Genomic DNA, 17,538 nt, shown 5'->3' with positions numbered 1-17,538 from the left:
TTCTTCTCTGGATATGGTATATTACACTAATTGATTTCTGAATATTAAACCAATTTGGCATGCCTAGGCACATATGGTTATGGTGTATCATTTTATGTTGGTGGATTCAATTTACAAGTATTTTGTTCTGTATCTACATTTGGAAGAGATACTGATTTATAATTTTCTAGTGCTATTGTCTTTGTTTGGTTTTGGTAGCAAGGTAATGACTAGCTTTATAAAGTGAGTTGAGAAATGCTCCTCTTTACTTTCTGGAAGAGTTTGTGAAGAATTTGTAGTAATTTTTCTGTAACTGGTAGAATTCACTAGTGAAGCCATTTGGGCATAGGCTTTCCTTTGACAATAGTTTGTTTATGTAATTCAGTTTCTTGTTATATGGCTGTTCAGCTTTTCAAGTCAGTTTTGATAGCTTGTGGTTCTAAGAATTTGCCTATTTCATCTAAATTGTTTGATTTATTTGTATACAGTTTATAAAATTCCTTTATAATCCTATTTCTGTAGTATATGTGGTAATGCCCCCCACACTTTATTCCTGATTTTAGTATTTTATTCTTTTTTTTTTTTTTCTTGGTTAGTGTTGCTAAAGGTTTGCCAATTTTGATCTTTTCAAAGAACGAACTTCTGGTTTCATTGATTTTTCTGTTCTCTAGGTTATTGATTTCCACTCTAATAATTGTTTTTTCCCCTTTTCTGTCCTGCTTTAGGTACAATACTTTTCTTTTTCCAGTGTCTTAAGGTGGAAAGTTAGGGTATTGATTTTAGATCTTTTTTAATACAGGCATTTACAGGTATTAATTTCCCTCTAAACACTGCTTTCATTGCATCCCATATGTTATGGTATGTTAGTTAGTTATTTTATTCATCTCAGAGTACTTTCTAATTTTCCATGTGATTTCTCCTTTGACCCAGATTTCTTTTGTTTTTAAAAAAATTGTTAAAAGCATCTAAATATTTGAAAGTTTTACTGAGGACCTTAATTGTAGAAGATTGGAGAACAGGAATTTCTTGAACCTGATCTTCTTCTTGACATGATTCTATCCTGTACCCTCTCTGTGCCCCTTACATCCCCCCTAAAAATAATCTTCAAAGGAAGCATTGTAGGGGAAGACTAATCAGTAGGGCAGCCAACCATTGGCATGCATTGAGAAGGTCGGCAGATGTTGGTGTAACTAATGGAATAAGATAGATAATTATTTAAGTAAGCTTGAAGTTTTGACAAAAGTAAATAAATACAGACCAAAGTTAGGTGTAGAAGAATATATAATCTATGAAGTTTAATCTCCATCCAGTGTAGATGCTTCTCCTAAATATCTTACATGCCCTACGGGATTCACCAGGCAACCCTATTAGGGGCCAATGCTTTGCCCATCTGGGGTGTTGCTTTTTTGAAGCTGGAGCCATTTTCTAGCGCCTGACTTGGAAGCCATGGGGCCATCCTCAGCGCTCGGGCCTAACTTGCTCTAACTGAGCTGTGGCTGCAGGGGAGGAGAAGAGAGAGACAGAGAGAAGCAAGAGGGGGAAGGGTGGAGAAGCAGATGGGCATCCCTCCTGTGTGCCCTGACTGGGAATCAAATCCAGGACATCTAACCAGGGCCACACTTTTATTTCTAAGGTTTATGCATATTTATATCTGCATTAGATGAAATTTTAGTTAATCTGTTCGCCTGATTGTGGAGAAAGGTACCAAGGCAACAAATATTGGAATCTCAGACCATCTCAGCAGAATATAACAGATGGAATCTAATAAGATAACCTATTTTAAGAGAGACTACATTTAGGTCCTAAGCAAGGACCTAATGAATTCTACCTTACACACAATTGGGTGGGACAAGTAGAAGGGGAGTTTGCCTAAGATTGTCTTTTAAGAGTTTTAGTTGAACATAAATTTTATCTGAATTGATAGTGTGGCTTGTCCGCCAAAAAAATAGCTAATGATCTTATACTACATTTATAGTTAAATTGGTGCTGATTGAGAAGAGCAAAGATCATGTCATGTGAGGAACTCTTGAACAGTTTTTCAGATTTGGAACAGATGAAGTGGTGCTATCATGAGCAGCTTCAAACGTTTGAAGAATTAGCTTGCTAACGAGAGAGTAGATTTGAGTTTGTTTTGCCTGGTTTGGGGCCCCAAAGGTTGGAAGGAAACATTGAGTTCCTATTTTATCAGGATATGTGCTGTGCGCACAGTTAGTGTTAAAAAGGTGACATTGGTAGATGTGACCACAAGGGAATTTATAATTTAGTATGGGAGAGAAATGGGAAGCTGCTTTCAGGAGGGAGAGAAATCACACTAGAGAATGAAGAGTTCTTAGAAGAAATTACCTTTGAAATGGGCCAGTAGGGTGGATATTATTTCTTTTCCCTCTGTAAGTTATTTACGTTTTTTCTTCTCAGTGTGAAAAGTACTGCATGCCCATTATAGAAAATTACCAAAAACTCGGCCTAGCGTGCGGAGGACCTGGGTTCGATTCCCGGCCAGGGCACATAGGAGAAGCGCCCATTTGCTTCTCCACCCCTCCGCCGCACTTTCCTCTCTGTCTCTCTCTTCCCCGCCGCACTTTCCTCTCTGTCTCTCTCTTCCCCTCCCACAGCCAAGGCTCCATCGGAGCAAAGATGGCCCGGGCGCTGGGCATGGCTCTGTGGCCTCTGCCTCAGGCGCTAGAGTGGCTCTGGTCGCAATATGGCGACGCCCAGGATGGGCAGAGCGTCGCCCCCTGGTGGGCGTGCCGGGTGGATCCCGGTCGGGCGCATGCGGGAGTCTGTCTGACTGTCTCTCCCTGTTTCCAGCTTCAGAAAAATGAAAAAAAAAAAAAAAAGGAAAAAAAAAAAGAAAATTACCAAAAACTCAAGTTTAAGCAGAAAGAAAAAATAAATTATTCAGTAAACTAGAGCTGCGGCACACAGGTTAAATCTCATTGAACTAGAGGTAGCCTGCAGTAAAGTTGAGTAGCAAGTAGGTGAAATGTGCGCCGAGATGAATAGGAAAGAGGGTAGCTAGAGCTGGGGGTGGTGATGTGGAAATTGAAGAGGTTTGGTTTTTTTTGATTTTTAAATTTTTATTAAAAATTTGAAACTTATCATATGTTAATTTTAGACATTTAAATTAAAAAGCAAAAACCCAGCAAACCCTGACGCACATACAAAATACAGGTTCATAGTTGAGAAACGGAAATAGTTACATGAGGTTTAGAATGAAAAGCATTCCCCTGCTGCAGGGCTTCTCATCTCACTCCCTAGAAGTTAACTGCGTACTCGGCTCTTACTCTTCCTCTTGTTACTTAAGATCATATTTTCAGTGTGCAGTACACTGTACATATGATGTATTGTGAAATGGTTCACCTATGTAATTTGTTACTTATTTTTTTATTCAGAGAGTGGAGGGAAGGCAGAGACAGAATCCCACATGCCCCTGAACAGGATTCACAGGCAAGCCCACTAGGGGGTGATGCTCTGCCCATCTGGGGTGTTGCTCAGCAACTGAGCTGTTCATGGTCCCTGAGGTGGAGGCCATGGAGCCATCCTCAGTGTCCGAGGCCAACTCGCTCTAAACTAGCCACTGGCTGTGGGAGGAGAAGAGAGTGAGATAGAGGATGGGGGAGGGGTGGAGAAGCAGATGGGCGCCCCTACTGTGTGCCCTAAACGGAAATTGAACCCTGAGACATCCACATGTCGGGCTGATGCTCTACCACTGAGCCAACTGGCCAGGACCATACTTATGTAATGTTATTAACCAGTGTCACCCCAATAGAGTCATTTTTTAAAAAAATTGTAGCTTTAAAAAACTTGCCTTAGTGTTGTTTTTGATATTTTAATTTAGATACTATTTATGGTTTTCCTACTATGAAATGTAAAAATAGGCTCTCATTCTGTCTCCCAACACCCCTTATCCTCCCAACATCATTTGATCACACTGTTGTTGAAATCCCTGTTTATTGCTTTATTATTGCTATGTAAATACTGTGGTATATTATTACAGTTACCTTCTTGCATAACCAATTTTTCCCTGAAGTTAATTACCTTTCAGTTGCTTAGCTTTCATCAAATCTAGTTAAGTCTTTTCACATTCTTCAGCAATTTTTAATCCAATTTTCTACATGCAGTCATCTCTCAAATCTGTAGTTCCCTTTTTAAAACTTTTTATACATCTCTTGGATTCTCAGTTGCCCTGCATTGACCTAGACTGTGGCTCTGTAGACTTGCTGTGTGTTTTAGAGTGCCATTACTGTTGAGTTTTCTGACCAACACTGTCTAGAACTTACTACATTGGTAAAAAATGTTCCTTTATTGTCCAATGCAGTATCTGTTAGTCACTTGTAGTTATTGTAGTTATTGAGCTCTTAAAATGGGGCCAATGTGACTGAGGAGTTATATTTAAACTTTATTCCATTCTAATTTAAATATCCATATGTGAGGCTAGCAGATACTATATTGGAAGATCAATTCAAGATGCTTTCATATGGCCCTTTTACTCTGATATTTGTGCATATTTTTGAACCATGAGAATATTAATTAATGAATGAAAAAATAAAGCGAATTGTTTTAAAATGAAAAAAAAAGGTGATTTCATATTTAAGGTGATGGTTTCATACTCATTAGTGGAAATGGGTGGGTTTAATATGATTGATGTAACTTTTTTCATGTAGAAAAAGGTTTAGCAATCCTCAGCACCTGGGCCAACTTTTATTCCAGTGGAGCCTTCACTGCAGGGGTGTGGGGGGGTGTGGAGAAGCAGATGGGTGCTTCTCCTGTGTGCCCTGACTGGGAATTGAACCTGGGACATCCACATGTCCAGCCGACGCTCTACCACTGAGCCAACCAGCCAGGGCCAGATAACTATTATTGTAACATTTAATATATGATATTTTAAAGAGCTATAAAATCCTATACTACCTCATAATCTTATTTGTTTTATGAATTGCTTTATAAGAACCAACATATTTATACCATGCTATATTTATTCTATAATTACATAAAGAGTATTTTTTATATTTGATTTTATAGGTAGCTACATCAAGCTGGGAGGCACGCAGATCCAAAGGTTATCATGAAGTTTCCAGGGCCTTTGGAAAACCAGAGATTGTCTTTCCTTTTGGAAAAGGCAATCTCTAGGGAAGCTCAAATGTGGAAGGTAAATGTGCCGAAAATGCCTACAAACCAGGTAATAATTTTTTTCTTCACTCTAGAAGGATGAGCTTCATTAGAAATAAGTGTACTACTGTCCTGTATAGTATCTTGACATGTGTTGGAGAAATATGTACCATTAAAGGATATGCTCTCTCTTCTTTGAGAAACATCTTTTTGTTTTATTCTAAAATAAAACAATGAACTGTTTCGTTTCTTTTTTGTTTTATTTTTTAATTGAGCTACAGTTTTAGGAAGATAGGTATGTCTGTTTTCTTTCCTCATAGCCAGTACAAACAGTAAGCTGCCTTTATTTCTTGATCTATAGTTAAATATGAAAGCTGAGCATATATATCATTGTCTATAGGGGACAAAAAATTGCACTATATTTCTTGAGTTTTTATATTTTATAAGGAGTTTAGGTAAACTACTAAAGGTAATACAATGTTGTTATCATTTCTTAGCCTTTTGACTAAGATCAAGTGTAAGGTGATACAGTGTTGGAAACATCTAATCTAGGGAGATAGTCAGCTGATCTCTCAATTACTGTTGGTTAAGTGCCCTTTTAAAAATTCTGTTTATCATATACATTCATCAGACTTATTTTTTCCAAATAACTGCAGTTCATTCACTCCAGCAGCTTATTATATAAGATGTCTTACACATCATTTTACCCCTCGTAACTAGTATTGTACTTAAGATAAAGAGTAGTGGCCAAGAAAATTTTGATATGTGTAGGTGAGTGAATAGCAAATATCTAAGTTTCTCTTATGTTGGTTTAGGACTCAGTGGTTGGCAAACTCATTAGTCAACAGAGCCAAATATCAACAGTACAATGATTGAAATTTCTTTTGAGAGCCAAAAATTTAAACTTAAACTATATAGGTAGGTATGTTTCTTATCGAGGTAGCGCTTGCACGTGGTATTTTGTGGAAGAGCCACACTCACAGGGCCAAAGAGCCACAGTTTGCCGACCAAGGGTTAGGCTAACTTTTGCTCATAGGTTATTGAACTCTATGTTTTTTTAATTCTAACCTACTTCTATTATTCTTTCCCACAAGCTGAAGAAATATGTTTTGAACTTACTGTTTCTTATTTACTATTTACAAGTTGAAGATTAGTTAACTTGAATGAATACCTTTTGTTCTAAGAGTATTTACATGTGCTCTCACATTTAATGTCTCATTTAATCTTTGAAATAGGCAGTAGTCCCAGTTTGTTGAAGACTTTAGGTAATAAGTAGTAGAGTTATACTTTGGACCTGAGACAGTTTTCTTCCTATACTTTTTATTTTTCATTTTCCATTTTTATGTGCTTGTGTGATATTTTAGTTTACCTTGGGACTCAGTTTATTACTTATCTGCTATATTCTCAACAGTATTCCAGGCATTGGGAATTCAACATGGAGATATATAGGAATTCCTGCCCATTTTAGTAAGCCTCAAAGCTTTATTACAGCTATTTTTTTTTTTAACCGGGACAGAGAGAGAGAGTCAGAGAGAGGGATAGACAGACAGAAACGGAGAGAGATGAGAAGCATCAATCATCAGTTTTTCATGGCGACACCTTAGTTGTTCATTGATTGCTTTCTCATATGTGCCTTGACCGCGGGCCTTCAGCAGACCGAGTAACCCCTTGCTTGAACCAGCGACCTTGGGTCTAAGCTGATGAGCTTTTTGCTCAAGCCAGATGAGCCCGCGCCCAAGCTGGCGACCTTGGTGTCTCGAACCTGGGTCCTCCACATTCCAGTCCGATACTCTATCCACTGCGCCACCGCCTGGTCAGGCCCATTACAGCTACTTTTAAGAACCATTCCTTTCTTCCTTTTGCTATCTCTTTGAGTCAGTGTGTAATCAACAGTGACATATTACAACATGTTCTTTGAAGGTGATGTTATTCTACAAAGATTGTAGTATATTGTTATATTGGCAATCTCAGTTGGTTAGAGCATCATCCCAGAATGCCAAGGTTGCAGGTTTGATCTCTGGTGAGGACACATAACAAGAATCAACCAAGGTACTTAGCCCAACTTGAGTTATAAGGGAAAGTATCTGATGGAGAGTGACCATTGAAATAGCTCTTGAAGAATAGCCTGACCAGGCGGTGGCGCAGTGGATAGAGCATTGGACTGGGACGCAAAGGACCCAAGTTCGAAACCCTGAGGTTGCTAGCTTGAGCACAGGTTCATCTGGCTAGAGCACAGGCTCACTAGCTTGAGCGCAGGGTCTCTGGCTTGAGCATGGGATCATAGACATGACCCCATGGTCTCTGGCTTGAAGCCCAAGGTCTCTGGCTTGAGCAAGGGGTCACTCGCTCTACTGTAGGGTGTCCCCCCCCCCTGGTCAAGGCACATATGAGAACACAATCAATGAACAACTAAGGTGCCGCAATGAAGAATTGATGCTTCTCATCTCTCTTCCTTCCTGTCTGTCTGTCCCTGTTTGTCCCTCTCTGTCTCTCTGTCTCTATCACAAAAAAAGAAAGAGAAAGAAAAGAAAAAAAGCTTTTGAAGGATAAATAATAAGATAGGTAAAAGAGAGAGGGGAGTATGTTTCAACCATAGGAAACAGTGATGTAAAACAGCATGGGAGGATCAAGAAAGAACCATAAATAAAAGTATTCCTCTTACAGTTTGAATTTTAAGGCAGAAAGGGATGGAAGGTGAGTGTGACTAGAGAGTTAGGTTATAGAAGGATTTGTATGCCTGCCATGGCTGAGGGATTGTACTTTATCTTCCAGGTAATGGTGAACATTCTAGAGTTTAAAGCTGGGGAGGATTTGTCTTTTAATGATCAGAATAGCAGCATGTAGAATATAAAGTCCTGTGTTTTACCTTGTTAAATCAGTTCTCTTTGGTAATAGTTGTTCAACCAACTTAACCCTCTTAACCCTATTTAAGCAATTTATGTAAGAGAAAACAGATCCTGCCCTGGCCAGTTGGCTCAGTGGTCACAGGAAAAACAATCTGGTTTGAGTAGGTGGGTGGACAGGTCTCACTCTCATCCTCCCTCCTGAATGGGGTTACTTACGTATAGAATTTAATTTTTGTAAATGTATACTGATAATACCTTTGTTTAATTAGTACATATACGAATTGATTTGAATAAGTGATCTTAGAATCATTATCACTTGACTGTGTACACTACACAGAAAACCCAAAAGACTTTGCATATTATTAGTAAGCTTATTCAGTAAAGTCAATATATAAAAATTTATTTTATTTCTATATACCAGCAAATAGGACCAAGCATATTAAAAAATGGAAAATTTTAGATGATACCATTTGTAATAACTACAACAGGAAGAACTCTTCTCAAACTATTAGCTTTTGTGTGTGTTTTTTTGTTCTTCGTTTTAGCTAGTGATGATACTACCAGCCATGCAGTAATGCTTTCTTGGATCTATTCTCAAATTTTTTTATTTTTTTTTAAAGTATTTTTTTAAGTATCTATCTATCTATCTATCTATCTATCTATTTATTTATTTATTTATTTATTTATTTATTTATTTCAGAGACAGAGAGTAAGTCAGAGCGAGGGATAGACAGGGACAGACAGACAGGAACGGAGAGAGATGAGAAGCATCAATCATTAGTTTTTCATTGCATGTTGCAACACCTTAGTTGTTCATTGATTGCTTTCTCATATGTGCCTTGACCGCGGGCCTTCAGCAGACCGAGTAACCCCTTGTTCAAGCCAGCGACCTTGGGTCCAAGCTGGTGAGCTTTTGCTCAAACCAGATGAGCCCGCGCTCAAGGTTTTGAACCTGGGTCCTCTGCATCCCAGTCTGACGCTCTATCCACTGCGCCACCGCCTGGTCAGGCTATTCTCAAATTTTAATATAAGGTATATTAAAGTTCAAAAGTATTGTTAAGATCTCTTTCATAACTAATTATGTTATAATTTATTTAAAAGAATTTATATGTAATGTTTTGTAAATTTGTTTTTTCTGGCATCATTAGAGCATCGGGTATATTTAGAGATGGGAAAAAGAACTAATATTTGAGTGCCTTCTGTATTCTATATTTGTACTTTATGTAAGTTATATCTGTTATCGCAATGATATGGAAATCTATATAGCTGTTTTCTTGTACACTAATAGCACATTATGTCCATCTTTTGTGGCATTTTTTAGAATTATATGTTTGTGTTATTTGTTTAATGTCAGACACCAGATAGTCATGTTATGTAATACAATCTGTCTTTAGGGATGTTTGTTCTTGTTTGTTCTCCTCTACCCCCGTTGTATCTCTGACCTGAAGGTGGAATTAATGGTGTTCTTATTCCTCATTGCACTCTAGATAATGGTTCTTTTGCCTCCCTAAAAGCCTCTCTGCTTTTATTATATTATATCACCATCTACCTCTCCTTGTGTGACTTTATTTCCTTGTCGTTGATTTGTTTGGATGGCTTAGTTAACATTACTTTTCTTACTGGTTTTGGCATTTTAGATGAAAACTCATCTTGGTAGGATTTTTTTTTTTTTTGGTAGGAATATAATTTCTCTTGAATGCTTAACTCTCTCCATTCGGAAATTTTGTGATTGCCTTCACTTGGTTCCAGGGATCTTTAGGGGCCCCTGCTCCAGACCTGGATTTTAAAGTAGAACCTTAGGGCTCTATGGAAAATGGGATATTATAGAACTAATCACCATGCTTAACAGCTGCTTGACCCAGGGTCTAACTGTAGAGCTGTGTCAGTTTCCTCTTAACTTCTTGGAGAGGCTATAGCTTCGAACAGTAGTGTTTTGCTACCTTTTTCAGACTCTCTTTGAAGAGAGAATATCCAACTCCTGGCCATAATAGCCTAACTCCAGTTTTCTCTGTCATGTTGGACAGTAGTCTCTGCAGGACATAAATTCCCTTTCTACTCTGTGCACTTAGAACCTGTTAAGCCCACAGCTTCAGTGCCATGAACCTCTTTAAGTTTCTTTTTTATTCATGGAATTGTATCACTGAACATCTGAGTATGGTTTGTAGCAGTCTTTTCCAACATCTTGATTTTTGTTTGGAAATAGAGGAGCTTAACAGTAGGTTATTGCCTCCAGATTGACATTTCTGTCCTTCAGATTAAAGTTCATGTGGCATTTTTCCTTTCCTTGAGACCAATCATTCCTTCCCCTCACTTTTTTGTTTTTTAATATATCACTGAGAAGAAGCTCCCACATTGGGCCAGGCACCCTATGCATACTTCTTGTAATACTACTTACACCATAGTTGGGTTTTTTTCCACATTTTTTTATTGTTTGCCTTACCATGAGACTTTACATTTTGAAGTTTAAATGATGAGTTTTCATTCATCATTGTATTCCTAGGACTTACAATATGATAGACATTTAATGTTAATATGAATTGAATTAAATGTTGATTGTTAGATGTTTTCATACTGTTGTTCAGTTTTAATACCAGCTTGATGGTGAGATATTAATGTAAAAGGTTGTAAACCATCTTTATCTCATTTTCTTGTCAGTATTAATTGTACAGTTTTCTAAGATCAGTCTTTTTTTGACAAAATAAGTTGAACAGAAAGTAGATGTATGGCAATTAACTTTCTCTGAAATACTAATTATAACTGAGTTTAGATCTAGATGTAAAATTATATGTGTAATTAGTTTTGGTTTGGCCAGTGCAAAGAAACTGGGCTACTTTACTTTGTAATGCCAAAGCTGCAAAGTGACAGAAAGTGGAGTTGGAATAAAATAAGAGAAGAGAAATTAGGTAATGTAACAGCAGAGGTTATAATGAGCACCAAGTCATGTATTCCTCATAACACTAAAGAAATCCACAAAGAAAGAGAGAAGAAATACCAACTGAAATACCTGTTTGAGGAGATCCAGTGTCAAGATACAGAGCCCTTCATGCTTTAATAGCTCTTAATACCTCTCTCTCTGTGATGTAGGAACTAATTGCATAAAGTTGACCCTGAGTGATTAGGAAAGCTTTAAGCTTTGGTCTCTATACTTTCTAAGGAATAAGATAAGTAATATATTTTTAAATAGTTTTCCATAAAAAATGGTTATGAGTACAGAGCTTGGATTAAACCTGTACTTGTTTGGAACCCTCACTTATTGAAAATATTCTTTTCTACCAATCACAGAGTCATTTCTGTACCTTGTTTTGATTACCTGACAGAAGTACTGCTCTGGATCTGTTTTACTTATTATTAGTAAATTAAGTATTACTAAGTTTATTTTTCATTTTTTTGGTGCCTGCAAAATTCAAGAAGAGTAAAGGTATCTAAATCATTACTGCTTTGAAGTGTGTACCTTCTAAAAATTAAGCCTGTACTCAATTAAAAATAATATGTAGGAGGATTAAAACATGTGTTTTGTTTGTGTGATAATTTCCATTGGTAAGTTAGTTCAGGTGAATTTCCCCTTTAGTGATCTTTCATCATTTTTAAATGTGTAATTTGTCTATTGTCCCTTGTATCTTTTATTTGTTCCTGTTGACTAGCTTTGCTTTTCATGGACTATTATTTTGTTATAGTTTATTTATATTTCTTAAAATACTTTAATACCTTTTTACTATCTTAAAAATTCACTGTATTATTCTCAAGATTTGGAAAAAGGTAATTCTAAAATTATTATCAGTTGATAACAGTGTTACTTAAACTTTAAACTGTTATATTATCTAGACACCTCACTTAATTATTGATGGTGAGATGACATACTGGAGATTGTATCTAATAAAGAATGAGAATATGGATATTGATATTGAATGCTATAACCAGTACATAAAATTTTCATTTATCTTATTTGCTAGATTTTGAATGAACTTAAAAACATTTTTTAACAAATAAACACTAATCCATAGCATTTGCTAACCTTTTAAAATAGACAATTTTAAACATATTCTTGATAACAGCTTGAAGTTATACTTGTTTTATTTTAATTTTATCTTTTAATTGCTCCCTTATAGAATGTTTCTCCATCCCAGAGAGATGAAGTGATTCAGTGGCTGGCCAAACTCAAGTACCAATTCAACCTCTACCCAGAAACATTTGCCCTGGCCAGCAGTCTTTTGGACAGGTTTTTAGCTACTGTAAAGGTAATTAATTATTTTAGGATACACTTAAACACAACCTCTTTTTTGAGGGTTTGTATAGTAAACCAGGGGCTATTAGTAAATATTCTGTAAGATGAAATGGAATGGGAAAACCTTCATGGACACGATATGCATACCAATAAGAAGACATGATATCTATTGCTTTACATTTTCAGAAATGTTTCTAGTTGTATTTTGTAATTTTTTTGGTATAAGTATTTTTAACTTTAACCTATGAATTTTTTCCTGATTTTAACACAAACCATATAACATTGGGAGAATGTTTAGTCATCTTTTAACACACTGCTTGCTGTACTAATAATGTGGGCAGTGAATCAAACCAGAAAAGTATAAGCTTACTGCACAGTTTTCTCTGTCACATCTTGTTTATGGAATATTATGTGGTTTTCTAAACAATATATACTTTCTTGGGTGTGCATTTGGAGTATAAGTATAACAAGATGAACTGAACTGTCATAAAAGAACTTGGTGTATTTTTGTTGAATGGCAAAATACAGATGTATGAATAAGTTTTATATTGTCCCTGTTGGTATTTCTTTGGTTGTGTTATGCAAAATCAGTCATAGTAGGCCCTTAACAGATTTAAGCAGAAAGTTAGCATTCATTTAATGGCAAAGCATGAAAAAGTGAAAAAGCAATTCCGTTTTTGTAACTTGTATGCCTAGGAATATATAAGCTGGGGGAACGATGAATTCAGTACTGAAGGTACTACACACTCTTGTTATTAGGTATAAAAAATAGAAGCCATAGAATTTGGGTGGTTATTCGGTTACCTTCTTATGTTTCAAATTTCTACTCTTTTTTTTTTTCTCTTAAGTGAGAAGGGGGGGATGTAGATAAGACTCCCACATGTGCCTTAACAGGATCTACCTGGCAAGCCTCCTACTGGATGATGCTCCGCCCGTATATGGGAGGGGGGGGTTGCTCTGTTGCTAGGCAACTGAGCTATTTTAGTGCCTAAGGCAAAGGCCATGGAGCCATCCTCAGTGCCCGGGGCCAACTTGCTCCAACGGAGCCATGGCTGCAGGAGGAGAACAGCGAGATTGAGAGAGAGAGAAGGGAGAAGGGGTGGGGGGAGTAGCAGGTAGTTGCTTCTCCTGTGTGCCCTGACCAGGAATTGAACCTGGGACATCCACATACTAGGCCGATGCTCTACCACTGAGCCAGCTGGCTAGGGCCTCACTTCTACTCTTAAGAACCTAAAAAACCTTAATTATAATGATCACAGTTACCTGAAATCTGGATTATCTGACATGCCTACTTTTATCAACTAACCTCTCTTCCACAGAGAAAATACATTTGTCAGTGTCCTTTCTTAGGTTGTATATTCTTAAAAAATTATTAATGAACTTATTGTAGCTTCTATTATAGGAAAGATTATTATTGCCCTTTTTATTAAACATTTTAAACAAATTTGGGCAAGTGTCTAAAACAAAGTATTTTTCCAAATGTAATCTCATTTTTTATATTTCTTTTTTATGGGTTCTATCATGTTAATCTAAAATGTGTTCACAGTTTAACTCAGGGCACTTAAAGCATACCATAAAAGGGCTACAACAGTGAATGGAGCCTTAATTCTAGCTGTGCAGAATAAAGTGCTATGAAGCTCTTTAAAAGTGTGGACCCTGAGTCCTTTCCCAGACTTAAGGGTTATGAACCTCTAATAGGTGAGATCTATATGTTTACATTTAAAGAATACATCCTTATATACATCCAGGACTGAACTGTTTGTTTAAAAATAAAATCACACATTTCCTGCTGGTATTCTTTTTATTTACTAAACTTATTATTGGTGCCCTTGATTTCGGGGTTGCATTGTTTACCCAAAGTTGTTAACTGTTGGGCTCCTTTCTTTGTAAGGAGCTCACTACCTCAGGCAAGTGAGTGGGTTTGATACATTGTATATATGAGGAAATACCTAGAAAACTATCTTAGCTACAAGATCTGACTCATTTCCTAGATGACTTGTGTGGTGTCCCTTAACCTCTGAGACTCTTTTTCTCATCTGTAAAAAGATGTAATAGACATGACAACATTTATGGAAGTATTTTTTGAACTGTATTAATTGATGATAGCTTTTATTATCTCATACAAGCAGAGGATTCTAAGATTCCCAGATTGTATGCCACTTGTACTGAGGCGGTGGTCATTGTCATGTTTATTAAATAAGTTAATTAATCAGGTCTGTACTTGGCCATCAGTCGGCTTCCTCAGTTTCATGGGAGTGAATGTAATATTTTATTATAAAATATGTACATGTTGACACAGCTTTTCTTTGTGATATATAACTTACCTCTGTGGTGATCAGTATAATTGAGCTAAATTGTTTTGGTTACTTAAAACTAAATTCTGATGCTGGATTGGCAAATCCTTATTCTACTAGTAAGGTAGAAAGCTTCATTATAGATAAGGAAAACTGGCAAATTCAAGCCCTACCATGAACGTCAGACCCAAACTTTTTTTACCCACTAACTGATTTCGTATATATCTGTAGCCTTTCATTCTTATCATGGACCTTGAATAATATATAATTATTTGTGGTTGGACATTAATTAGAAAACTTCTGCTCATCTGTTGTTATCCTATGATTTTTTAAGCTTTTGAAAAATAGTAATAGCCTTTGAATGGTCTCTTCTATTTAATGCCCCTAACACCTAGTATTTTAATTTAAGTGATACGACAAAGAGAAAAAAAAACTAGCTTAAAAACACACATACACACAATATATATTTTTAATTTGGGGCATTTATTAAATTTAAAATTGTCTTCTAAAATCAAGCTCTTCTCTGCGGGATAGAAATAAACTTTGGCTACCTAGCATTGGTTGAACTTCCAGTAACGGAATGATCCTAGTATTTCCATAAGATAGCATATGGTTAGGGTTGTCAAGGTAAAAGTTAACTGATCTTAGAAAGTAATGAGTATGAATCAGATTAATTTCATTCCATCTAATGCATGCATACTTGTCTTATCTGCACATTTAGTTTTCTAAAGTAAACTAACTTTTTGAAGAATCACTGAAGTTGCTTCTTCCCTCTTCGAAATTTTAGGCCCATCCAAAATACTTGAGTTGTATTGCAATCAGCTGCTTTTTCCTAGCCGCCAAGACTGTTGAGGAAGACGAGGTAAATATTTTCCTTTAAAGATTAGTTATGTCTCTTTTTTTTTATCTCTTTCCATTTATTTACTTGCTTTTTGTTTACTGAAACAAAAATTAAAAATGAGTTTTTTCCTGTCCTCTCCTCCCTGCTCTATATTCCCTTTGGTTTGGGTAGAGAATTCCAGTACTGAAGGTGTTGGCAAGAGACAGTTTCTGTGGATGTTCTTCTTCTGAAATTCTGAGGATGGAGAGAATTATTCTGGATAAGTTGAATTGGGACCTTCACACAGCCACACCATTGGATTTTCTTCACATTGTAAATATACCTGAAATCTTTTCGTTTCTGATTTGAATATGTAGTCCTATTTCAGTAACTTGAACAGTAGATTATGTGCTCATTTGTTTTGTTCTAATTTATAGAAAAAGGGAACTTACTGTAGTTAGCCAAGGAAAAAATAGAAATTAAAATATATGTCAAATCACTGAAGCTAATATTTCAAACTTAAAATTGATTAATACCCAAGGTTTCATCAATTTCTGTACATACTTTACCTAGATATTTAAGTAAAACTAGAATGCTGATCTTGTGATTTTTTTTCCCCCTAAAAGTTCCATGCCATTGCAGTGTCATCTAGGCCTCAGTTACTTTTCAGTTTGCCCAAAATGAGCCCATCTCAACATTTGACGAGCCTAACCAAGCAACTACTTCACTGTATGGCCTACAACCAACTTCTGCAATTCAAAGGATCCATGCTTGCTCTGGCCATGGTTAGTTTGGAAATGGAGAAACTCATTCCTGATTGGCTTCCCCTTACAATTGAACTGCTTCAGAAAGCACAGGTAGGTGTCAGTCTAATTAAGCAGTGTTCATTATAAGTATATCTCTTATTTGGATAAATAAGGTTACTAGGTGGTTATAAAACTGTAAGACATTTCTAATCTTGTAATGGCAAACCACTTTTAAGAGTAGACAAGGGTGAAGTAATTTATCCTTTAAATTTTTGGGCTAGTCCTTTTCTCCTGTAAAGCTTATATAGTATTTTCTTGATTCTTTCCAACTCTTTTTCTAATTACTTAAAATCTTTAAGAATCTTAAAAATGTAATATGATTTTCAGGAATATACTCTTTTAATTTGTATGAAGAACCTTTCTAGTCGTAGGTTTCTTTTTCTTTTCCAAGTGAGAAGGAGAGGAGAGGAGATAGACTCCCACATGTACCCCGACTGGGATCCACCCAGTGACACCTGTCTGGAGACAATGCTCTGCCCATCTAGGGCCATGATTGCAACTGAGCTATTTTTAGTGCCTGAGGTGGAGGCTCCATAGAGCCATCCTCAGCACCTGGGGCCAATGCACTCAAACCGATCGAGCCATGACTGTAGGAGGGCAAGAAAGAGAGTAAGAGAGGAGGCGGAGGGGGAGGTGGAGAAGCAGATGGTTGTTTCTCCTTTGTGCCTTGCTAGGAATCGAACCTGGGACATTCACACGCCAGGTTGATGCTCTACCAGTGAGCCAACCAGCCAGGGTGAATTTATAGGTTTCATTGTAGTAATACTTCTATACTTCATTCATTTTATAAATCAAAACCATAAATTGTAATAAGTTGCTTTTTAGACAAACTTATAATTTAGTATTGGCTAGAAAGTAAAGTATTTGTAAGTTTGACATGTAAAAGCTATCTTTCTGAAAAAGGTTTTGTTCTGGTAGTTCCTATTACTGCCTGAGATTAATCGATAACTTGTATCTGCAGATTGGTATAAAATGTTATGGGTCAGTTAAATTTTTACCAGTCATCTATATATAATTAAAATATAAGGGTTTAGTGGAGGTAATTCTCACTCCAATGGAAAGTTAGTAATGGTGCTACATGTTTGCAACTATTTGAAAGAATTCTTATTAGTTCTATTCATGTCACCAAGTAGGACTTAACAGGTTTATATCTGCAAACCTTACTCCTTTGCCAACTGAATCCGTAAAAGACTTATGAACTTACTCTCCCTTTATATGTTCCTATTCTCATTCGGCATTGGTTATTCTGATTTATTTTATTGGATTTTGTTTAGAGTAAAGGGTTAACTTCTGAGCTTAAAGATATTTTTTAATATAAAAATAACTTCAGCAAAGAGCTTATAAAAAAGTATAAGAGGAAAACAGAATCATACTTGAATTTGGTGTTTTATATATACGATACTTATAACTGATGATCTTTACAAATGTGAGCTGTAAAAGTTAGCACACATGTAAGAAGTAC

At 36.4% G+C, this 17,538-nt stretch overlaps 1 protein-coding gene across 1 annotated transcript in view; it reads left to right on the top strand.

Annotated features, from left to right (window-relative positions):
• CCNI (cyclin I) overlaps positions 1 to 17,538 on the top strand; it is a 30,248-nt gene that overhangs the window by 5,086 nt on the left and 7,624 nt on the right. Inside the window, exons 2-6 of the mRNA XM_066384540.1 lie at positions 5,002 to 5,158; positions 12,041 to 12,169; positions 15,238 to 15,312; positions 15,463 to 15,603; positions 15,897 to 16,127. Of these exons, the coding sequence (XP_066240637.1) occupies positions 5,045 to 5,158; positions 12,041 to 12,169; positions 15,238 to 15,312; positions 15,463 to 15,603; positions 15,897 to 16,127 (690 nt within the window). The 5' untranslated portion in view covers positions 5,002 to 5,044. The remainder of the gene's footprint in view (positions 1 to 5,001; positions 5,159 to 12,040; positions 12,170 to 15,237; positions 15,313 to 15,462; positions 15,604 to 15,896; positions 16,128 to 17,538) is intronic.

This window comes from Saccopteryx leptura, chromosome 5 (genome assembly GCF_036850995.1).
Source record: "Saccopteryx leptura isolate mSacLep1 chromosome 5, mSacLep1_pri_phased_curated, whole genome shotgun sequence".
NCBI lineage: Eukaryota > Metazoa > Chordata > Mammalia > Chiroptera > Emballonuridae > Saccopteryx > Saccopteryx leptura.
The sequence above is the reverse complement of the archived record's forward strand: the minus strand, read 5'-3'. Positions and strand labels throughout refer to the sequence as shown.